Genomic DNA, 25358 nt, shown 5'->3' on the forward strand with positions numbered 1-25358 from the left:
TTTCCTCTCATAAAGACACTCACACGAGGAGGCACGCATCTGGAAGTCTGAACATAATTCAGCTCTGTCTGCTTACAGAGACTTAGACAAGCTGTGTAGAAGCTCCTTGTCTGGGAGTCAATAAGTTCACAGTCCTATCGAGCTCTCCCGACCCCCCCCCCCCCCCGATGTGTCAGAACGCAGGTGGGGAGGCCAAATGAGAAGGGAGCCTTTGTTAACCTGTCATATATCACATAAATACATGTCTCCCTTAAGTACCAGCGCAAGATAACATATATGCTCTAGGGGAGACATAACATGCATTCACAGGTGACAGGCCACATTGTGAAAGGCACATAAAAATGTGCAAACACCCATGAGCGCGCCTTCACCCTGACACCCCCGATGCATGGGCAGAAATGGAGAAACAGGGATGGGGCCGACCTTGATCCGCCTTTAATAAATGAAAGAGGCATTTCTGGTGAGTTCCATATTCAAAGACTCCTCCAAACACTTATTGGGCTAATGACCTGCTCAGACACATTACTGTCTGCCAGCTCCTACACTAAAAATAGCTCATTTGAAAACATGGCCGCCTATCTGATACGGGCTCATTTTCGCGCCGCTTTGCCCTCTTCTTATCAAGCACTGCGTAATAGACGTTGAATAGAAAAGCTTTCAGCATCCCCTTTTCAATTGAACAATGTGATAAGAAAAATCAGATCAGGGCTCATTCAAGCACTATTGGCAGCATGTTAAGTAAATTCTCCTCTTACAGAAACTCAATTTGCCACCGTTAATCTAACTAGGAGGACTGCTCTGCGTGGAGCCACATGGTCTCTGAGACATTAGGTACAGCTCCTATGTTGCAGTGTGTGCTTCCTCTGTCCTGTGTTGTGGATTAGCTGGGGCCTTTATATTTATATGTGACCTCAGTCTAACCATATCTCTCATTCTCACTTTATCCCCCCCACCCTCCCTGTTGTCTCTCACCTGCTGACAAAGCCCTCACTGCTCTACCTCCACTAAAGTCGCCCACTAATCCTTAATCTTACCCACGTCTCACTCCTGCGTTAGTCGTCATATTCCTGAAATCTCCTCTTCTCCCGTCCCGTCTCATCCTCTCATCCCCTCTCCTTCTCGCCCCCCCTGTTAACCTCTTCTCTATGCCATCTCCTCCACTGCTCCCTATCATTCATCTCCTTCTCTTCCGACTCTCTAACCCCTGCTTGTTTCAGAATCCTCTTCCTCTCCCCCCAGCTGACCTGCTCCAGCTGTTGTTGGTCCATTGACACAGTTCAAACAAAAGGGTTTAGAGAGCATCCTGCAGCTGTGGATGTTCAGAGAGCGAGCCAAGACAGAGACACAGACGGTCTGGGCACGTCTGCGCTTTGTGCTAATGGAATTTATCTCTTTCAAACTACGCTACTTCTCTCTGGACGAGAAGATAGAGAGCAGCCAATGCACTTTGCTTGTCACAGGAGCAGAATTAAAAAGGTGTAAGCATCCTGTGAGAATATTCTTATGACTCACGCCTACCTACAGCCCCCTCACAGTTATGACAACCTGCTCTCCACCATCATCTGGCTCAGCATCCACAGAGAAGGCAGCAGGAGTTGGTCTTATTACCTTTGCAGCATGACAACACAGATGGTCAGCCAGACAGATAGATTGATGGGGGATACATGTGCTATTTATTACGGGGAGGCTGATAATGACACCATAGCTCAGGTGGTGAAATGTACACCGGTTATTGTGCTCCATCACACTGATGAAATAACATTGTTTGCCTGCCCCTGCTCCACTGGGAAGATGACATGTTTTGTTTTTCTCACCTCACACCCCCCCCTTCCCTCCTTTACCCATGATGCTTTACACCACAAGTGGGTTGAGATGGTCTCACAAGGCCTGTCTCACAAGGCCTGTCTCCATGACTACGAGCTACGATAGAAAATACCAGATCTGTTTCCTGCGGCACCATGCTAGCAGTGAGATAGTACACCTGATAGGAAGCTTGTTTTCTTTTTATTTCTTTAAGCTTTAATACTGATCCAGTGCTGAGAGCCTATGTGTGTTGTGATGCTTGAGGGACCCAGCTCAGCAAAAAAAAAAAACATCAGAAAACTTTTTTTATTTATATTTGAAGGGAACACGATGGAAAGGGGAAAATAAATATCTGTGCAGTGCAGTGCACCAAAGGGTTTGAAAAATAAGATAACATTCATGGTCATTTGTTCTCTATCAAACTTTTGGAAATGATTCTGAACCCATAACATAGACTTATATATATCATTCAGAGTAAAATAACCTCATCTTGAATTATGCATGGCTTTTTTAGCCATGGAGAGGAAGAAGTTTGGAGCAGTAACCGTATATTATTCAAGGAGGGGCTAGGACTGACATTACCTCACGTTATGACCCTGGAGGTACACAACACTCACAAAATGTGGACACACACACACACACACACACGGCAGATGGCAAAGCATCATGGGGAGATTGGCACTCACTCTCACACTTCCCTTCTCACTCTCTTAAACACACAGCCCACAGACACATGCATGAACACATGCACACACACACACACACCACACACACCACACACACACACCACACACACCACACACACACACACACACACACCACACACACACACACACACACACACACACGACACACACACACACACACACACACACACCACACACACACACACACACACACACACACACACACACACACACACACACACACACACACACACACACCCACACACACACACCACACACACACACACAACCACACACACACACACACACACACACACACACCCACACACACACACCACACACACACACACACACACACACACACACACACACACACACACACACACACACACATTGAGGATCAGAAGCACAGGATGAAGCAAGGCTTACTGCAGGCATGAGCTGCACCGCCCTGGTTACATTTTTAGCAGTGAAAATAAACTATCTAAGGCTCTAACAAGAAAACACACCTGTCACTCAAATAGTGTGATTCTTTGCCCTGAATATAAATGACTCTGCAGGCTCGGTGCTTCGACTAAATCTCCATCAGTCTTAATGCAGCAGGATGCTTAAATTAGGACTAAAGTCGCCAAATATCCAAACCGATACAAACAATGTTATCATGGGAAGTAATGACACTATCAACAACCCCAAGCAGAGGCAACTATTTTCATCACTGGTCTGAAACTATAAATAGGGGGACGCTGGAGTTTCAATCACATATGACTCATGCAAATTGCAATCTCACACCGACCTGTGGGTACGGAAGGAAAGCCTTTTTATGTCATTACATTTTTAATTACTAAACTAAATCATAAAGGAAATTACTAAATGAACAGATACATCCTTATCTTACTCTCTTCTTCATTTACCATCTTACGCTTCATTTATAACATATATAATTATAATAAAGAATCATTGTCTGAGTCTGGTATAAGGTACAATCATTCAGTCTTTGTTGTTTATAATGTTTTGTTGCATTTAAACGTTTTTTTAATCCATGTTGTGAGGATGTTACTTTTCCACACTTTCCATCTCCTTTTTTGATGAGAATGTAGGTATTCAGGTATTGTGGAGCGTGCACTCCTCTGTATGAGGGCTTTCAAATCTCTCTTTATAGTCCCCTGTGTCTCTGGGACGTTCCCTTTTAATCTTTATTATGTGATCATCAGAAAAACCAGCATGATGTTCCTATTATCATGAAATAATGATATCCGAATCACAAAAATAGCTTTCTTGCGATCAGGAGAAAACGGAATGTAAAAATGTTATCCGCCCACGTCCTCTCTCTGGCTCTCTCTGGCAGGGAGTGCGAGCTTTTCTTGAGGCCACATTTTAATTAACGAAACACCTGCAGCTACCAGGGTATAATACAAACATTTAAATACATTGAAATGCCTAACTTCTGCTGATGCGAGAGATTTTCTAAACTATATACTTTGATCTGGCAATCCCACTGCACATCAGCACCTCAGTAGAATGACACCAGCGTGACAAATAGCACATTACTAAGTAACATTTTCTTTACAGTTTTGTTTATCACAACTCAAAACAACACTTTGATTCGTGATTAAGGAACAAAGGAATTTTTGGAGAAAGAAGCACGACTCAAACCTTCTCCCTTGTCATAATTTGCCAAAAAAACAAGTTTCTATTTGACCTCAATCTCTGCATGTCTAGGACATAGCAACGCTGCTGCAGCCCAACAATAGTGCGGCAAACATACACCCCCACATCTTAAAGGCACACCAAGGTCAAACAAACCAACACATCTAGAAAGAGGCATCCAGTAATGGGTGCATTGGCTTCGGATGAGCACAGCAACAGATGGACTGGCTCCTACAAAGCAGGAAATGTATTACAAAATAAAGGTACATAGGGCAGATTATCAGAGGGGGTCAGAACAGAAGCAATGTTGTAAAAGTGTTGTAGGCTGAGTGAAAGTCACAGTTAGAGCTGCGATGAGGAATCAGCTTCAGTAAATCTTAACCCTTCATTTAAATTAGACACTGTTATATCACACATGAAAACATTTAGCCATATTGGTGGTAATATATTATAATGTTCATTTAAATTACATTAATTATTCTCTAACCATTATTGAAACAACTAATGGTCCTTTAATTTATCTCTAATGTAGGGCCACCTGTTTTCTGAGTTGCTACATTCAGCCACTAACTGCTATGCACACCACAATAAAAGGAAGTAATTTAGACTAAATCTAAACTAAATGTTTTATAGATTAAGAACAGCATATAATGTATCAGCTATAAATACTATAGTCTTGCTTGTAAAAACAGGCCCAAATGTACATCACAATAACAGTTGAATGGTGTGTGTTGCATTTATAGTTTTTTAGGTGAGAGAAAATAAAAGGTATGAAGGAGTCAGTGTGAATGTGCTGACAAAACATGTCCCAATTTTGGTTTGAGTTGGAGCTCTGCGTCACCTCACAAAACCTCACAGCCTCTATTACGGCAATTTTTACGCTTTGAAATAAGTTGAAGGATTACTTGCTCCTCCAGGAGCTGAGTCAATTTTTTAGCCCCCTTAGGCTCATAAACCTCTTTTAAACCCCTTTGGGTAATGCCAAAAATGCAATGTCATCCAGCTAAATCATGGCTGGGTTTTCTTTGATGAAAAATAAATTGACATTTTGCAGATACAGTTTCACCTGACAGGCCAAGGTTTTTCCCTGACAGCATGTCCACATGCAGACACCTACGCAATGTTCATTCAACTGAAACAACGACAAAGAGCTCACAAACACCCAAAAATATTCTGTAATTCCTTCGGAAACCTCTCTCCCTGTTGCCCGCACTTCAGAGGCAGCCGATCTTTTCTGCAGCGGCTCATTACGCAGGCTGATGGTTGAGTCCTTGTCAACTCACTGTCCAATTAGCATATCTAAGGCTGGCACAGACTCTTATCCTTGCAGGAAAGAGATAACTGATCCATACTGATGTCCACATAGTTATGCACTTGCATGTACAATTGTTAAACAGCTCTGACATATGAGAGCGGAAGCATTGTGTAAATGTTGCGATTAAGGGGCCGGTCCTTAATTGAAATGTAAGCACTTCTTTACATGAATCAAAATCACTGTCAAGATAATTAATTAATTATCACTGGTTGAGTTTTTTTTCATGTCTGAACTATGTAAGTTACATATGTAAGTTAGTTAGTTACCTACCACCTACCTACATCTGTTTTAACATGCAGCTGTCATCGCCCAAAGCTTCATCATCATTTCATAATGAAATGAATGATTAACATTCCATGGAGCAACACACACACACACACACACACACACACACACACACACACACACACACACACACACACACACACACACACACACACACACACACACACACACACACACACACACACACACACACACACACACACACACACACACACACACACACACACACACACACACACACACACACACACACACACACACACACACACACACACACACACACACACACACACACACACACACACACACACACACACACACACACACACACACACACACACACACACACACACACACACACACACCACACACACCCCCCCCCCCCCCCCCCCCCGAAAGTGATGTGTCTTGCCAGCCACGACACACCGCAGCCAATTAGTGAGCTTCTTCTGGAGCAGGACTAAGGCTCCCTGACAACGGAGAACACCTTCATCTTCCTGGACGTCATTGTCATCATCACCATATTTCAATTGCGCTTCATTAATGAGACATGCCAGCAATTTCCCCCCTACCTATTTCAGCTGTTTGGCAACACCTACACATCAGTCGGGAGACATGTCGGGTTGTGTATAGCAGATTTGGGGGCTTATGTTAAGCTCGTCTCGAGACTGATAACAGTTGCCTTGAGAAAGACAGTGTTCTGTTTTAATAACCTCACATTGATTGATCATTCACATAGAATCATCCAGTGGGATGTAAGCTAAGTAAATGCACTTCAAATTGATTCATCGTTTTATGGATTCATATGAATAGCTTTCTTTGCAATAACACAACAGACATTTGAAATGCCAACACACAGCAGACTCAACACCAAACAGCTTTAACTGAACCACCCGTTTACTGGTTCCCACTCAGGTGCTGCAATTTTGAGGCAACACTTTATTCATTCTTTGCTTATGTAAAATACCTCCACCCCCTTTGGGAGCTGCTTATTAATTTTCTGGGGACACACTGTTGTGTTTGCCCATGATCCAATTATCTCCTGTGTATTTGCGCTGCCATGGTATCACCTGTCTGGATTGGTCACATGATATGTCGTCCACTGAGAGCTCATTATCTGACAACTGCAACACTGCTCTTCAACAACACTATAAATCATCATCATACACTGATATCATCTATAGAACATTCACATATGTTTCACACACCTTACTGTTTGGTATGCAGTATTTAGTAAAACCTATTTAATCTCAGAGAAATAGAGCCAGAAAAAGACTGATTAAGTCCAGGATAAGCAACGAAAGAGAGATATAGTCATAGAAAATGAAGCAGTACTATTATAAAAGACTAAATACCATAAAAAACATTGCAATAAGGGGAAATCCTTTCATAAAGTAGGATAATTTAGATGAAAATAAAAGCAGTTATGTAAAGCCATAGACTTCTGTAATTAGGGAAGATCATTTATTGGATACATTTATGATTAAAATGAAAAATAAAGTGGACATTCTGACAGTTAAAGAAATACTAGAGGTTGGGAGGCTCACGATAAGTGGTTTAAATGGTGAAAGTGAATATTGTTTTCATGATTTACTGACACCATACATGATCATTAACCTTAAGAAATCACTGCTGAATAGATGTATTACTGATTTCTGAGGCTGCATGTGCTGCTGAACAAATCCTATTTGCTACACAGGCGAGCAGCCTTAGCAGTTCTGTCACTAACCATGCATGGCTTCCTGATGGAGATGAGATTTGTGACGCCAAATGAATTTCTCCTTGAGGGACGATAAAGTTGTGAATAGAATTGAAAAGCGGAGTAATGGGGTAGAAAAAACGCATTTGTCCTCCTTCTCTTTGCCGAAATCAGACGGAGATTGTGTCTCGGGAAGTGAAGAGATTAAATGCTTGTCAACGGTAACAGACTTGCGCACGCATGCTTTCCACCAATGACTGGCAATTACTCTCACTTCCATCCAACAAATACTTCATCCAACCTGACATCCTTCAGCACCGCGCAGACAGAGCAATCATGGAATGCCACAAACAAATGTGGGGCTGCATTCAAGAGACATGTCTGTCAACCCCACACACACACACACACACACACACACACACACACACACACACACACACACACACACACACACACACACACACACACACACACACACACACACACACACACACACACACACACACACACACACACACACACACACACACACACACACACACACACACACACACACACACACACACACACACACACACACACACACACACACACACACACACACACACACACACACACACACACACACACACACACACACACACACACACACACACACACACACACACACACACACACACACACACACACACACACACACACACACACACACACACACACACACACACACACACACACACACACACACACACACACACACACACACACACACACACACACACACACACACACACACACACACACACACACACACACACACACACACACACACACACACACACACTTTAGCTGACGCTTTTATCCAAAGCGACTTACAATAAGTACATTCGACCAGGAAGACACAACCTTGAAGAAAACAGAATCATATAAGTACATCAGGTTTCATAGAGCCAAAACATTTCAAGTGCTACTCAACTGGCTTTAGATAAGCCAGTCCTTTATTAGTATATAAGTGCTTTGTTAATAGTGCTATCGCTCGAAGTGGAGTCGAAAGAGATGAGTTTTCAGTCTGCGCCGGAAGATGTGCAAGCTATCTGCTGTCCTGATGTCAATGGGGAGCTCAATCCACCATCTTGGAGCCAGGATAGCAAACCCACGTGTTTTTGCCGATGGGAACTTGGGTCCCCCTCGCAGCGAGGGCGCAGCGAGTCGTTTGGCTGATGCAGAGCGTAGTGCACGCGCTGGGGTGTACGGTTTAACCATGTCCTGGATGTACGAAGGGCTAGATCCATTCGCAGCATGGTAAGCAAGTACCAGTGTCTTGAAGTGGATTCTAGCAGTTACCGGAAGCCAGTGAAGGGAGCGGAGTGGTGTGGGAAAATGTAGGAAGGTTGAAGACCAGACGAGCTGCTGCATTCTGGATGAGCTGCAGAGGTCGGATGGCACATGCAGGTAGACCAGCCAGGAGGGAGTTGCAGTAGTCTAGGCGTGAGATGACGAGAGCCTGGACCAGAACCTGCGTCGCTTTCTGTGTCAGCTGGGGACGTATCTTCCTGATGTTGTAAAGCGTGTATCTGCAGCAACGGGTTGTGGCAGCTATGTTTGCAGTGAAGGACAGGTTGTTATCTAGGGTCACACCCAGATTCCTTGCAGTCTGAGTCGGGGAAACAACTGAGGTGCCGATGTTGATTGTTAGGTCAAGAGTGGGACAATCTTTTCCCGGAAGGAAGAGCAGCTCAGTCTTGTCAAGGTTGAGCTTGAGGTGATGAGCAGACATCCACTGAGAGATGTCAGCTAGACAAGCAGAGATACGTGCGACGACCTGGGTCTCTGAGCGGGGAAAGGACAGAATTAATTGGGTGTCGTCAGCGTAGCAGTGGTATGAAAAACCATGCTGGCTAATGACTGATCCGAGTGAGTTTGTGTACAGGGAGAAGAGGAGGGGACCAAGAACAGAGCCCTGAGGGACCCCTGTAGTTAATTGACAAGGGTGGGACTCAGACCCTCTCCATGTCACCCTGTAGGTACGGTCTTTCAGATATGAGGTGAGGAGGGAAAGTGCAGAGCCTGAAACTCCAAGTTTTTGGAGAGTGCGAAGGAGGATCTGATGATTCACCGTGTCGAATGCAGCAGACAGGTCCAACAGGATGATGACAGAGGAGAGGGATGCAGTTTTGGCAGTGTGCAGTTCCTCCGTGACAGCAATGAGAGCCGTTTCTGTGGAGTGACCTGCCTTGAAACCAGACTGGTGCGGATCCAGAAGGTTATTCTGATGGAGATAACAGGAGAGTTGTTTAAAGACAGCGCGTTCAAGTGATTTAGACAGGAACGGGAGGAGAGAGACAGGCCTGTAGTTTATAACATCAGACGGGTTGAGAGTAGGTTTCTTTAGGAGAGGGTTTACTCTTGCCTCCTTGAGACTGTTTGGAAAGTGACCAGAAGTTAGAGAAGTGTTGATGAAATGGGTGAGAAACGGTAGAATATCAGGAGCGATAGTCTGAAGGAGGTTTGAAGGGATAGGGTCCAGAGGACAGGTGGTAGGGCGGGCAGAGGTAATGAGGGTAAGAACCTCACTTGGAGAGAGAGGGGAAAAGGAGGTTAGTGTGTTGGTGGAAGGAGGGTCTGGTGACCCAGCGGTGAGTAAAGGTGAGTCAGAAAAAGAAGAGCGAATATCATCAACCTTTTTTTCAAAGTGGGTAACAAAGTCGCTTGACAGAAGTGAGGAGGGGGGAGGAGCTTTGGGGGGGTCCAAGAGGGTGGAGAAGATGGAGAATAGTTTTTTAGGATTGGAATAGGAAGATTGGATCTTATCTTGAAAGAAAGTGCTTTTTGCCTGAGAGATCGAAGCAGAGAAAGAGGAGAGGAGAGCCTGATAGGTTAGGAGGTCGTCACGGTGTTTGGATTTCCACCGTTTCCGCTCTGCTGCCCTAAGGACGGTTCTATTAGCACACAGTGCATCATTTAGCCAGGGAGCAGGAGGGGACTGACGAGCCTGCCGAGATGTGAGAGGACAGAGAGAGTCCAGAGTGGATGAGAGAGTAGAGAGGAGAGTTTCTGCAGCAGAGTTTGAAGGCAGGAGTTGGAACGAGTCAGAGGAAGGGAGGGCTGAGAGCACCGACGAGGCAAAGGTAGAGGGGGAGAGGGAACGAAGGTTACGGCGGACAAGTGCAGGATGAGAAGAGATTAGTTTGTTATGTTTGGAAAGGGGTAGAGAGAATGAAATGAAGAAGTGATCGGATGTGTGGAGCGGGTTTACAGAGAGGTTAGAAGTAGCGCAGTTCCTTGAGAATATGAGATCAAGGACATTGCCAGCTTTATGAGTCGGTGGGGACGGAGACAGTGAGAAAGCAAAGGCGGTTAACAGGGATGTTAGTTCGTCTATCTTCCCTGTCTGGAGGTTGAAGTCTCCGAGAAGTACAGCGGGAGGGCCAGTTTCAGGGATGTGTGAGAGGAGATTATCTAATTCCTCCAAGTGGTGGACGGTAGAGAACAACAATGGTTAACTGTATAGGATGGGTTACTGTGACGGCATGGAATTCAAAGGTGGAAGGAGTGAAGTTAGGTAGCTTGAAGAGGGAAAAGCTCCCTTTGGGAGAGAGCAGGAGACCAGTGCCACCTCCTCTGCCAGTTGGTCTGGGTGTATGGGAGAAGGAATATGCAGTGGAGAGAGCTGCTGGGGTGGATGTGTTGGATTGAGTAATCAAGGTCTCAGTGAGAGCAAGGAAATCCAGAGACTGCAGGGAGGCGTAGCCAGAGATGAAGTCAGCCTTAGGAACAGCTGACTGGCAATTCCACAGGCCACCTGAAACTAGATGTTGGATCTCAGTGGAGCATGTGGGATAGATGAGAGCAGGCCGGTTATATCGATTAGGAGATACACGGGGCCAGTGATAATTGCGAGAAGACACATGAACAGGAATGGAGAAAATACACATGATTATAGCATGAGGGGCTAGAAAACTAAAGAAAATAGAAATAAGACACCAGCTCAATCAAAGTAGGATTTGCCTCCTCTTTGCCTCCCTCGTGACTCCCGTAGGACTCCAATGTCTTTGTCAGTCTTACTCCCGTAGGACTCCAATGTCTTTGTCAATCTTCGGCTGTCTGACGCTTAAGCTGACACTCCAGGAACGAGCTACCTAAAATGGACGCCTGATTGCTGAGTTCTCACAGCTGTAGGGCCACGCCCCTCTAATTAGTTAACTATCTACAGCTGATGGGCGACAATAGACTGGCCCTGCCTCTATTGTAATGCAGGCTTGAGTGCTGAGACCTGTGCAGCAGGTTTGGCCTGAGCAGATCTGAGATTTAAAATCTCTCAAAAGCGCCGTATTAACTACAATAACTACAGAACAATTATACAGAGTAGAATAAATGAAACAGAGAAGTCTAATTAAACAAGAATATAACTTCCAGTGGTTGCTGCGTCAATAGGTAAAATCTTCACCCGGTCCAGATGCACACTGAGTTCATCAGATTTTAAATGCGGTATTTAAATGCTTTTTTAGGTCAAAGATGACTGAGTCACGCTGTTGTACTTCACGCAATCAATAGACTGGCCCTGCCTCTATTGTAATGCAGGCTTGAGTGCTAAGACCTGTGCAGCAGGTTTGGCCTGAGCAGATCTGAGATTTAAAATCTCTCAAAAGCGCCGTATTAGCTACAATAACTACAGAACAATTATACAGAGTAGAATAAATGAAACAGAGAAGTCTAATTAAACAAGAATATAACTTACAGTGGTTGCTGCGTCAATAGGTAAAATCTTCACCCGGTCCAGAAGTGTGTGTGTGCACACACACACACACACACACACACACACACACACACACCACACACACACACACACACACACACACACACACACACACACACACACACACACACACACACACACACACACACACACACACACACACACACACACACACACACACACACACACACACACACACACACACACACACACACACACACACACACACACACACACACACACACACACACACACACACACACACACACACACACACACACACACACACACACACACGAATGAAAGAGTCTAATCTTCTAGCTTTCGTTTGTCTTTCTGATGATGGAACAGATCTGTGAGTTTCCTGGACAGTGTCCATTTTCCATTCTGCATGGTTAAGGTCTTTCAGTAGAGCAGAGCTGTTTCACTGGAGCAATAAAGATGTTCTTTCACTAACTGGAATACGGAGGCGTGCCAAAACCTCTTATTTTCTTGCATCTATAGAGCTGACTGCAACACGAACACTTTGTTTGTATAGGCGGCACAGGTAGCAGGTGTATTTGATAGGATAATTTAAAATGATGTTGTAATCATTAAGCTCTGTAATTGAACACATTTAGATACCTTAGGTTCTAAACAGCAGCTTTAACTAAATCAAACATGTTTTTATAATTTAATCTTATCAACGTTCTTCACTGACCTATTAAGCCTTGCATCATTTGTGTGACAAACAGATAAACAACATGAAACATGGGGGGAAAAAACATGAATGAAAGTGAATGCTTACATTTCTTAACTCCATCTAAGTTACGCACAATAAAAATGTTCAGGTTTCATAAAGTTATTACAAATCATGCTAAGGGTGACATGAATGTCTGTAAAATGCTCAATGGCAATCTATTCAATAGACCAATGGGCTAACCAACATTCCTAGAGCTGCACTATAGCCAGGTTAAAAGACAGATTCCCACTAAGAGCTATAAAAACCTAAACTAACGTAATCTGCTGTACTTTGCAAAACAACTTTTGAAGCTTAGTCTTTATGCTTCATTCCTTCACAAGAATTTTTCTCTCACTGTTCCTATTAATGTTCAAAAGATTACGTTTCACATTTTAGTTCAACCAAACCGTTTTTTCTGCAATGTCTATCAGCCATGTTGCTGCTTCAAAACTATAAATTGGATCTCCCCTCTGCCATCAATTCAGGCGAAATTGTCGCAGGCGTCCACCCCATTCAACTCCAGTCCATCAAACACAGTGCTCAGGTTGAGCTCATCAGAAGACCATTCATCATGACATCAGGATCTTCAACATGTCCTTTTCCCATCGCTACTACAAGTGTCTAGACTCTATTGACTGGTGTTCTACCGCTTCACTTCCCCCTTAAAACATATAACGACACAACGGGGTATAATTGCTATGACTTTTCCCAGAGACACTTTAGACACAGACATACAATGTTACTGCCTACAATATAATTCATATGGCTCTATCCCAACCGATAAAGCAAATCCAAATGACATTTATATTTTGCAACATATTGACAATATCAAGCCCAAATGAATCCACCCAGCCAAGCATTCACCAAGGAGGAAGTACTCACTCCAAGTTTTGGACATTGTTGAGGACTTGCCAAGCACTTGAAGCAACGTGCATCAAATATTTTTCTATTAGCGGCCAAGTCTATACTTCAAAAGAAAACGTTGACCGCTCTTACTCCAAGTTCTGATTAGGCAGTTTTTCTTCTGCTTTGTCAGCCATCTTGTCAGTCAGAACCTTCCCTTCTAATGACTGCTGTCAGTCAGGGATGTAACTGTCAAACCGAGTCAATGGCTGCACTTCGCACTCCCATGATTTGATAATGAGCTGTGTGCATCAACACATTAAGCCATTTTCAGTGCAAATGTCAGCAGAATGAAAAGCTCACAAAATATGTTCCTGTGTCATTTTGCATAACATTTCAGAAAAATGGACTCTATAGAACTTTAGATGACAATGGATTCAACACTGGGTTCTTATTCAGGAGGAGAAGAAGGAGTTGAAGTAGAGAGGAGGGTTGACCTGAGGACAGCGAGGCAGTAACAGCAGCAATGGGGAAATGATGCCCTCTTTTGCATAAGGGAGGAGAGGAGGTGGAGGAGGGGGAGGGGTGAGAAGGAAGGAGAAGATGTCTTCAGATGTGGCAGTTGTGATGAAAAGAGAGGCGAACGACTGAAGACAAGAGGTGGAGAAGAGAGGAAGAGGAAAGAGGTGGGGGGTGTGTGCATTATTCATCCTGCTGACACATCAGAATCTCTGATTCATCTGGAGAAGGGCATCAGTCAAGTCACAACGCTTTGCCTTCACTCATATGCACACACAGAAACACGGACACACAATCAACACACGCACACACATCATTTCAAATGACCTCCCTGTGACTTGAGTGTCAACAACAGACTGGGATTGATCTCTGCACAACAAGGTTATCAGTTTAATATTTCAATGGAAATATACATTAACTATATAGAGCTAAGGAAAACAAACCAGTACAAATAGGCTATGATGTAGACTTTTACAAACATGGTATTTGGAATATTATTGAAATAATTTTCACATAACTTAAATGTATCTTTTGAAAAACGTTGTTATCTTTATTATTATCTTTGCCAAACAAACTGAAATTCAATGTTAAGAACATTTAGAATTTTTTTTACACCATTTTTAATGGATTTGTGTAATTGTTGTAAATTGACTGTATGTTTTCCCATATCAAATTATAGATTGGTTCCTGTTTAACATTGATAAATATACTCGGAATCATTAATTTAGCTATCAGAATTTGGAAAAACAATAAAACAGAAAAGTCTATTTACATAGCCTAATACAATTTCATTAAAAGTCCAAAAACATTTACTGGTGGTGTATTTCCTCATTAATGATAATGAATCTCCAGAGTCCTTTTTTCAAATTGTATTTGGATCAAAGTTTTAAGCAATCAAAACATATATATTTCAGTATCACGAGTATTTCTCCTTTTTTGACCCGCTGTTTTAATAATTAATTGTATTGCCCAGCGCTAATGGGTTCCTTCTGCATGCTGTAGTAGGCTATGCCTTGTTTTCAGCAGCTCAACATTGAATAAACAAGTACAGAAGCGCAGCAGACAGTAGCTCTCTGTTTGGAAGGCTTTAAAAAGGCCAATTAATATCAATGCATAGACAACAACAACGTTCTGTCTGCTTGTAATACAGGTGGCTACGCTCGCCGCATCAAAGCCTCCTTCTTTCCAGCTGACTGGTGCAACATAGCTAATGGAGAGTGTGCAGAGATCCTGACAAAACCCATGGATGGTCATAACACGAAACACAAGAGAGGAAAGTAAAGAGCAGAGCTGTTAAGGCTAATACTGCTGCGAGAATCAGGGAATAAGACTTCAATAAGGCCTTTGACGTGAAACCAAAGCTGCTCCACTGGGAGCGCACGTCTTTTGGCATGTTGAATTCTGGGTGGATCTCAGCAGTGGTATCTGCTTCAGAGGCGCTGGAAACCATTGAGACCCATGGTTGAACCCTGTGAAAATCTATTTAAGAGAGTACATGCCATCACACATTTCATAAGCCACTGTTACAAGTGCCTAATACCTGTGGGGCCGAGCATCTCATGGCTCAGGAAAGAGCCTATTTGATCTGTTTCTCAGAGACTAACAGAGTAAATATGCCAGTTGAATTACCTCCACATAGTGACGTTTCCCTGTCATAATAATCCAAATACATTTATCCCCAACCCCGGTCTTCAGATGAAGGTGGTTAGGCAGGGGGAATGTGAAAATACAGAGGAAAAAATATGTAAACTGCTAAAAAGAGGAATCCAAGTGTACAAATGACTGATTCAAATAATTAGGGATGTGGAAATGGTCTGGAACAATAACCAGCAAATGCATGGTGCCCCAGGGAAAATCTCCCATCTGTGTGTGAGGAGGAAGACCTCCCTCCGATTCACCACGACAGTGCGATGTTCCAGTTTACACAGGCCACGCAGCGGAAATACAGAAAACCTAAACAGGCATTTGAAGTGTACATGATTAAATCCCAACAAGCAATAGCCCTCGGAAAATGTGTCGGGATGAATCGATGTATCATTCAATTACACTCAGCCTGTATGCTTGAGTGGCTGCTTTAACTGCAAATCCTATGCGTATAATTATAGACATATGAAAGGTCTATATGGACTACAAAACAAATCTGCCTATATGGGATTGTTTTTAAGTAAAGCATGGGAGTAGCAGATGCAGCAGCTCTATTGTCAACAGTCTTGTTTAATTAAATCCATTTGCTTTGCGACCTGGCACCTTCCAAAAGAAAAATCTCTCTTAAATTAGAACAATATCCTTTATGGATTAATAATATGCCTTTGATAGCCCCCTCAAAAGTGACATGACATTAGCATAATGGGATTTCTACTAATCTTAACATCTTTACAATAATAATACCAGGACTTCCGCTTTTTAAATACCCTTGACAATCTATAGGATGCATGCAGGTGCTGTATTTATTTATTCATGAGGGTTTTGGTCCACAATCTTTTTATCTGTATTGTCTTTTTTTCAACTTAAATCAGATTTAACACCAGACTCATACATGGAGAGTGCTTTAAAAAGGGCAATTAGAAAATAAGCCACTTTAAACGAGAGTGGATGAGGAACAAAGGCTTTGCCAGTCTGCCCCGGTCCCTCATGCTGCCCAGCCAACAATAAGGAGGGGGGTGAGGGGGGCGCGCACTCACAGCCGTGATGCCAAGCAGCCTGCTCTGCACAACCCCTCGGTCTGATATCACCCAAAACTCCCCAGTGATCCTGACGTGAAAAAAACTAAAACAAAGAAGAATCCGGGTCACCCTTAGCGAGGCTTAACGTTGAAATTGCACCCGGGCAGGGATATAGCCTACAATTACCTCCTTATAGTTTCCAAAAAGGATATTCGACAAGTGCAAATACCCCGCCTGGGTGGGGTAACATTAAACAGAGGAGGAAAGATGCTGGTTACCTGGGTAGGAAGTGCTCCGTCTTCTTTACTGTCTGGTAGATTCATGTGGGTGGATTTGCAGCTGGAAGCTTCCTCGGAAACAGCAAGGATGAATGTAATCCGTCGGCAGCGGAGCTCCAGTCACAGAAAGGTCTGCCTTTGTGGGGGATGCATGCACACATCGCCGGTGTTTCTCCCCTCACCGTGCTGGCTGTCGACAGAGCTCTCGAAAACGCAGCGGGTCACGGGCTGCTCCTCAGCCCTTTTTGTCGGGAGAGCATTGCCGGTCGAGCGGCCTCAGATACTGCTGGTTGATGTCATTGATACTCCCTGCCTTCTTCCTTAATGCCCTCCTCCTTCGCTCCTGTCCTCTCCTCCCCCTCCCCGCTCTATCTATCTCTCTCTCAAACACACACCGGAGCTCCCCCCCCCCCTAACACATGACGTGATGCAGGAAAGATCTCCAATAGCAACCGTATCCCCCATCACCCCTATTTACCCCCATTTCCAACCCCAGCTCCAGCTCTGGCGCTGCATGCTGACTGCTGCAAAAGAAGTAGAGCTGAGGTAGGCCGGACCTTTGTGTTGGTGACTGATTTTTACACTGTGCTCCCCAGGGGGCAAAATGAAGATAAGCACCTTGAAACCCCGTAGATTCCCATAATATAGTGTCTAATTATAGCTGCTGGCAGGAAGTCAGAGCCCATATCTGCTCCTGCAGAGCACAACTCCAAACTACATTTCAGCTGGACACTTTTATAAATGTAGGGTGAACACCACTCACGGTGGGACATTGGGGGAATATATTAAAAACACAGGAGGTAGATTCAAGTATATGATAAGATAAGGTTACTTCTTTTGATGACAATAGATGAGAGGATAACCTTACCGTTTGATGTGCTCAGTAGTAGTCCGTTTATCAGGTTTGCTCAAAACTAATGCAGTATATTACAGGAGGTCTGCAGTTTAATTTGATTAAAAACATGTTTTAGAAATGTGTTGATTCAATTTCATGGTCATTTTTTGCCTACTGCCTCATTCTCGTGCACCTCACTTATATCAATGAAAGTATAGACCATTTTTTATGAATCCTCATATGGTGAATTGCCCCTAAAAAAGCCTCTTAGGTGTTTTTATTATATTTCTAGAACTGTGGATCAGAATGGTGTCTAAACATGACAAATAGATGTTCAGGGTTGGTCCAATTACAATATTTGTCCTTTTGTCTCATTATATTTTGGCAAAATGTCCAAAATATTTGTGGCAGCTAGTGAGCATGCATTAAACGGAAATGGCTGTAGGCAAACAAAGGATGACTGACTGTAATTGCCAATAAACACATTGTTATTGAGTGTCTGACCTTTGCCTAATGATATGAACAGCATGTTCAAATACCGACCCTATTTCCGGATGGAATCTATTACGAAATAAAAGATTAAATTGAAAAATGAACAAACAACTCATAAAGACCACAAAGCCGTTTTCTTTAGCTCTAAAGCATGGTATATAGAGGAGCAAAGCCTTTTGTTTTTTAAGATGGGCTCCTATTTAGGTCACACAACATGACACAGCCGCCACAAGGCCAACATCTAAGGTGTTGTTTGTGTGTGGTGTTGGAGTTGGTATGTTGCTTCGGGGCTGGGGAGGAAGGAGGCTTCATTCTAACGTATTTGCTGATCCTCAAACAGCGCTCTGTAATAAAAGGCTCAGCAAATCTGCCTGCCTGAATTTCTGTTCATCCAGAGACATTACAAATGTGTATTCAGCCCTCTCTAACAGCTTAGTAAAAAGCACTGGTAACAACTCTCTGTCTTTGTGGCTCTCTGACACAAGTGTGAGAAAGAGACGGGGAAGTTAATTCACTGCCCTCACTTGGGAGGCTAATTGGGAGCTACAGTTCTTGAGTGTATGGCCTTTAAGACACAAAGGCTGCTGCACCTGTTAGACTTTCTTTGTTGCTAGTGACATCTAGTGGTTACTATCATGTGATGTTGCATTTACTTGAGATTGGACGCATTTTTACAGGAGGTTAAATAATCTACCATCAGGTGAGACAGTTCCTTTTGTTGCTCTGAACAAATATGTTTTAACTGAATGAAACTAAAGACAAGCACTGAAATTACAACACATAATTAGTTTCTGTCTATAATGTATGCAGGATTGGACATACAGTATTTTCCCTCCTGTTTCCAAACAAAAACAATTGTAGCTGTCTTTGACCTGTTAACACCTGTCCTGCTTTTAATAGAAACGTTTTCATTTACATCCAATGTCTACCTCAATCCACTTGCACCCTTTACAGAAAGGTCAGAGGTCAGCTATATCTCATATGTATGATCTTGTTTAGGAGGGTAGAGAATGTCACAGGGACTTGAACCCCTCCTTACCAGCTGCTGTTTCCCCCATACTCACAACATGACACCAGTCACATGTACAGTAACAATACTACACTATATATATTTTTGTTGCAGCTTATTATCCCAAAAGCCTCGACTATAACATAAGCAAGATCTTATTTTGTCTGTTTCCTGTCTCTGTTGTCTGTGTGCAATCTCTGCCAGTCATCCTGTGACCTGTCTCACTGTATAGCGTTACAGTATTCCCATTTCCAGAGTTTAAGCTAGGGCAAAGATCCCTAAAATTAGCAGGGTAAGTGTCCTGCCTCTACCGCTGCCCTGCAGCAGTGACGTTAATTGCAGTCTATTTATATTTTCAGAGTGCGGGACTCAGAAAGATCACGTTTCTGTTATGCTTTATTTCTGTGCCCTCAAGTTTAAGTCTGCAGAGCAGTGGAAAGCCCATGTTTGGTATAAAGATCTGAATTAAAGAGCTGCCATTCTTTTTTTTGATATCCTGTTAATGAAACATTTTGTATGAACTCTAGACTAACTCTAAATTAGATATTGTTATAGACTTGGCTGCTCTGTCAGGTTCCTAGGGTTGTTATGTTCTGCTACTGCACCCATTTCTATCCATCCAAATATATTTATATGATGCTCTTAAATGCAAATGCTGCCATTTTAAGCAAAAGCCCTGAAGCTGAAGAACTAGTGACAACCCTGAGGCACAGAAAGAGAGATTGATTTTCAGTTTTCAGATACTTAATGATAATTTCCCATATCAAAAAGATATTACACATGTATAAAAGACACAGCAAAACCGAGTTCCCACACACATCACGGAAGCACACAGATTATGTTGAGATACTGAATTTTATTCAAGTATCTGCAACTGACTTTTGTTCTCGAGTTACCATCAGTTAAACGAATCAGTTGAGAAAGAAAAAGGCAGCATCAGTTCAAAGCCTGAATGTGAGTTGTCCATTTTGGATTTAGAGCCTCTCGGTGTGCATTCAACTTGGTGGTGCTTAGCACAGACGAATGACTGACAACACATTCATGATAACACAAGATGAACAAAAGAACAATTACAATAAGACTAAGATGCAGGAACTGCCGGTTCCATTTCTGTGAACTGCATCTGAGGTTAAAGGGAAAATTCACTCCAAACCAGAATTTACACATGATCTCAGACAGTTAACATGTGGCTTTAACCCCATAGAAATAAAACAAAAAGGGGCTTAAGCTGTTTTATCTTCACAAAATGGCCTAGTTCTGAAGATGCTTCTTTGACTGAGTGAACTGAATATCTTTGGCGATGTTGAAATAACCCAGAAGAGATGTAGGCACATCTTTGGGCTTTAGTTTAAAAAGTGCTCATTCAGACATAGGCAGAAGTTTTAAGAAAACATTCATAAATTAAAAAGATAACATTTCCTCATCAAAGAGGCCGCCCCAGGTTTGAGCCAAATACTGGATAACAATCCCATGTCAATTCTGTTAATGTAGTGAATTCTTTGCTTAAAAACATTGGCTGGAATATCAACAAACTGCATAGGTAAAAATGTGTGGAGACTGGGGAGTGTTCGCCAAACAATAAATACAAGCTCTTTGTCCTTTCCGAACTTGAGTTCCTGATCCTTATGTCATTACTTTTGCCCGTAAATAATAAGGATAATAACTTTGGTGCTTTTCATTTTGCCATCACTTTGCAGTCTGTAACGGAACATAGCTCCATGGCTGACATTTGGCACTGCAAATTCAAACACCTTCCAATTACAAAGAAAAATAGCAGATGGTTTATGTAAATAAGATGACCTAGCAAAAAAATACCAGCAAGGAAGTTTGGGAGGACGATTTTGTCAAAACACTTCCTTTCTGAATGAATTTGCAAAACCACAAATGCGATAACATATTCACCATTCATCTTCATGCATGTTATCTGGCTGGTTTGATCAGATGCAGTACAATTTAAACATCTTTCATACAGTCCAGGCACCACTTACCACACACCAGCACCACCAGTCACCTTTTTAAGGGAAACAATAGGGGAAATGCATTAAAGCCTATAACAAATTGAAGTTTCACCCAGCTTTAAATAGCACTACAAAAATGTAAAGTCCATGTGACTTAAGTGTTACAATTGAGTGATAACTGACCACAGGCTAGATATGTATTGCTATGGTTTGGTGTGACACAAGGTTGGTGGGGCCAGGAGCAAAGCAGGGGCCAAAAGGACACAGAGATGAGGAGATTGGTGTGGAGTGGGAAGTTTGTGCCAGGTCATAGTGGACAACAGGAAGAACAGTGCAGGGGTTTCTCATCAGGGGACAGTAGTGCAAGTCAGTGCAGTTCAATGAAAGCCTCCATCTCCTCAGAGATGAGTCCCCTGTAGGGCAGTCTGTGCTTTTCAATTGCACGCGCCGCCAGGCACTGAAGGGTGACGTAGCTCAGTGGGTAGAGGGCCGGGTGCCCGCTGCTCTGCTCGTCCAGCAGCTCGTAGGCTGTCTTCCTCTGTGCATTTGTAGCGTCAAAGTGAGCCCCGGCTTTCATAAGTAGTGCCATAATCTCCGGACAACCGTTGTTAGCAGCAATGTGCACAGGCGTGTTGTTTTCACTGTCACGTGAATCAACATCTGCGCCACACTCCAGGAGCAGCGCTGCCACCGCCTGGGAGGGGAAGCGGCCCACGGGGTAGCGGCCCACAGAGGTGGTCTCTTTATCTACAGCCATGTGGAGAGGAGTAAAGCCGCTGCGTCCTCGAGGGTTCAGCTTCAGCAGGCGATACACTGTGTGCTTCTTCTGGTGCTCCTGCTCCGGGGTGCACTCAAGCTTCTCAAGCAGAAAGATGAGGTGCAGGATGATGGAGAGAGCTTTGGTGAACTGAGGAGCCTCTGGAGGGTTGTCCTTCTGGGCCACCGCTCTCTCCACTTCCCTCACACTTTTCACCAGCACTGTCATGAGATCGTGGAAAGTGACGCGTGTTGACAGGGTGCCTTTGGCCCGGTCTTGAAGTACAAAAGAGAAAAGCTCTGCAAAGGATAGGAAGCTGGAGGCCGTCATGGGACTGAGAGGGTCCAAGTTGCTCTGCTGCATGTCTAAAGCATATTTCCACAGGCTGATGCAGCGTTCAAAGTTGCCGGAGTCAGCATACACAGCTCCTCTGTAGCGGATGTAGTATGAGGTGTCTGGGTGGGAAGGGCCCAGGATGCGTTCTCTTACCAACAAAGCCTGCATCCTCATTTCGTCAGGATCTGTGATCAAGGCTTCCAGTTCCTCTGCAGTGGTCACCTCCTGCGCACAGCCATAGGCCGGGATAGGAGGGCCAGGTGGGGGCTTAGCTAGGGATCCACATTTGTCCCCTGGTTGTCTCAGCTCCATGGCCCTTCTCCAGTACCTCATCGCTCCCAAAAGATCCCGTTTTTTGTCCACAAAAGTAGCCCCAAGGAGTTCGAGTGCATCGATTCGTTCCTCTCTGGAGGTGCGAGGCTGGTGGGCCAGATATTCTACAATGTTGGTGTGACCTGTAACACTTGCAGCGAGGAGTGGGGTCATTCCATATCCATCTCTCTCCATGCGAGCATTGCACTTTAGCAGCATCTTCATGATGTCCAGACTGCCTGACTCCGCACAGTCGTGCAGGGCGGTGTTCCCTTTGACACTCTTGCGGTTGACATCTGCACGGCGGTCCAGGAGGAACTTGGCTATCTCCTTGTGGCCCTTGTAACAGGAGATCATGAGGCAGGTATGGCCATGGCGGTTGGCTACCTCCATGTCAGCTTTGTGCTCCACCAGGTAGCGGACGATCTCCAGGTGGCCGTCAAAGCAGGCAGCTCGGAGCGGCGTTGAGTTAGTTATTGTCGCGTTGTTCACCGAGGCACCGTGTTTCAGTAGCGTCTTCACCACAGGCAGGTGACCGGCGGCAGAGGCTGCCCACAGCGGAGGAGCCCCCTCGATGGTCTCGCCGTCAAAGTTAACAGCCCCCCCGAGTTCAACATTTGCTTTACAATGTTCAAGTAGATAGTCTGCAACTTCTAAGTGTCCGTATCGAGAGGCTATCAGCAGAGGAGTTCCTCCCTGGGTTTTCTCCTCGGCTAAAGCCTCCAGCTCCTCAGGAGTTTTGTTGCTCAGCAACTTCTGGATAAGTTTCAGCTTACCATCTTTCGCCGCGTTGAAAACCGCCGTCGGTATATCCATTTTACTGGCTGTAAACTGCCGCGTAGAGCACCAACCCCATAACCACTCGTTTATGGAAAAACTAGCGAGTGCTGTTTTAAATAACAGACAGCAGGAATCTTAGTTTGGACTCGGTTTCTAGCTCACATCTTTCTGCCATTTTGAGGGTGCTGTCAAGATGGCGTTTGTGTTGTTTGACAGGTCTATGTTTACGGTTGCTGCGAGGCATTGTGGGTGACGTAGTTTTGATGGAATTCCCTCTTTCTAAATCAGAAGGCGTTTTCCTTCATACAGAACTTCATTTCCCATGATGCATTTGACTTCAATGACCTAACAGCTGATGGGTCCGTTTGTTATGGTTGTTCCATGGGTTGTTCAGATGGATAGAGAGCCAGCTGATCCGCGGCTCACTGATCCTAACTCTCAGAAAGTACTGAATTTAGGCGTTAATTGATTCCCATCAACAAGGATATGTACAAACTGTCTAACACAATAAAAACAATTGACATTCGATCGTAGAGAGTGGGGTTCCTATGGATATCCCTGCAAGTGATATTCAAACAATACAATAATGTGTGATTAGGCTTCTGATACATTAACAGATACATTTTATTTCAAAAATGCATTTTGTGGAGTTTTTTTTCGCTGTACAAAATATAATTTCTTCCAGTTACATGATGATGAAAAATGCAGAAACTCACACAAATGCTCATTTTATTGTTAATCTCAAATTACCCAAAAACAACATTTATAAACAATCCCTATACTTAATATAGTTTCAGTCATGAGTCAGGCTAAAGAACAGCTGAAATGATCAACACTGTCACCTGACACAGAGACCTCATCATCTGCAAATAATCTGCTTGCAACAGCCGAGAGGCTTCTGCAGTCATGTCACAAGAATAGGGCAGTGAATAACAAGGTGGCTGCACCATACTCCCTCATTAAGACAGGACCGTAAATATTGTTTTGGTAGCATTGTCTATGGTGGATTGAATGTAATTATGTAATTGTAGGAAAGAGAGCACAGCATTTTGGTGATTATGTTGTGTTTGTGCGACTAGGGGAGTAATTAGTTTCCCTTTAATGTACTGTGCAATTCCAATAGCACCTTGATAACTATCTCATCTTAAGAACACTATAACAAAGGAGAGGAGTTTAGAGCAAATACACATAAAGTACGTTTATGTGGAATTAAGATGGGAACATATATGGCTGATCTTGAGGAGATCACCTTAATCTATATTACTATGCAAAGCCAGTTGTCAGAATATCGACTTGCATATTGACCTGAATATTGATGTGTATGATGCCGAGACTAACATTTAGTTGAATGGGTATATTGACTTTTTTTCTGCATCTCAGTATGCTGGCCAACATCATCACAAAGATCAGGATGGCAATAATGTTCAGTTATATCTTAAAGCAAGAGATGGAAACCAAAATACAAAAAATTTAAAATGTGTGTGTAATATTTATATAATATAAAAAGATTTCTGAAATACAAAGTCAAGCTAAAACTAAGTCTGCTAAGAGTAAAAATATAATGTATCAGTGGAAATTCAGATCAAATCATACTGAAGGGTTAAAATAATTGCTTTGCTGGAAGCAAGAATGTGTGATATTGATCAACTGAACACATTTCCTTG

At 43.4% G+C, this 25358-nt stretch overlaps 2 protein-coding genes across 11 annotated transcripts in view; both read right to left on the minus strand.

Annotated features, from left to right (window-relative positions):
• The window catches only part of LOC117532742 (receptor-type tyrosine-protein phosphatase S-like), an 81006-nt gene extending 63440 nt beyond the window's left edge, over positions 1 to 17566 (minus strand). For 8 of the 10 annotated variants that reach the window (XM_034196210.1, XM_034196208.1, XM_034196207.1 and 5 more), the window contains exon 1: positions 17216 to 17563. The gene's annotated coding sequence lies outside the window, so the exon portion shown is untranslated. Of the gene's footprint in view, positions 1 to 17215 lie in introns of all 10 variants that reach the window. The other 2 variants (XM_034196209.1, XM_034196211.1) reach the window with 2 other exon arrangements.
• A 2821-nt stretch (positions 17567 to 20387) lies between these two features.
• On the minus strand, positions 20388 to 23893 carry fem1a (fem-1 homolog a). The gene has a single exon (XM_034196192.1). It carries the CDS (start codon positions 23728 to 23730, stop codon positions 21877 to 21879), a length of 1854 nt encoding a protein of 617 aa, XP_034052083.1. The 5' UTR covers positions 23731 to 23893; the 3' UTR covers positions 20388 to 21876.
• Positions 23894 to 25358: the final 1465 nt, after the last annotated feature.

This window comes from Gymnodraco acuticeps, unplaced genomic scaffold (genome assembly GCF_902827175.1).
Source record: "Gymnodraco acuticeps unplaced genomic scaffold, fGymAcu1.1, whole genome shotgun sequence".
Classification (NCBI taxonomy): Eukaryota; Metazoa; Chordata; class Actinopteri; order Perciformes; family Bathydraconidae; genus Gymnodraco; species Gymnodraco acuticeps.

Excerpts from the sequence above, each read along its gene's own strand:
- fem1a (XM_034196192.1), bottom strand. The coding sequence starts at position 23,730 with ATGGATATACCGACGGCGGTTTTCAACGCGGCGAAAGATGGTAAGCTG.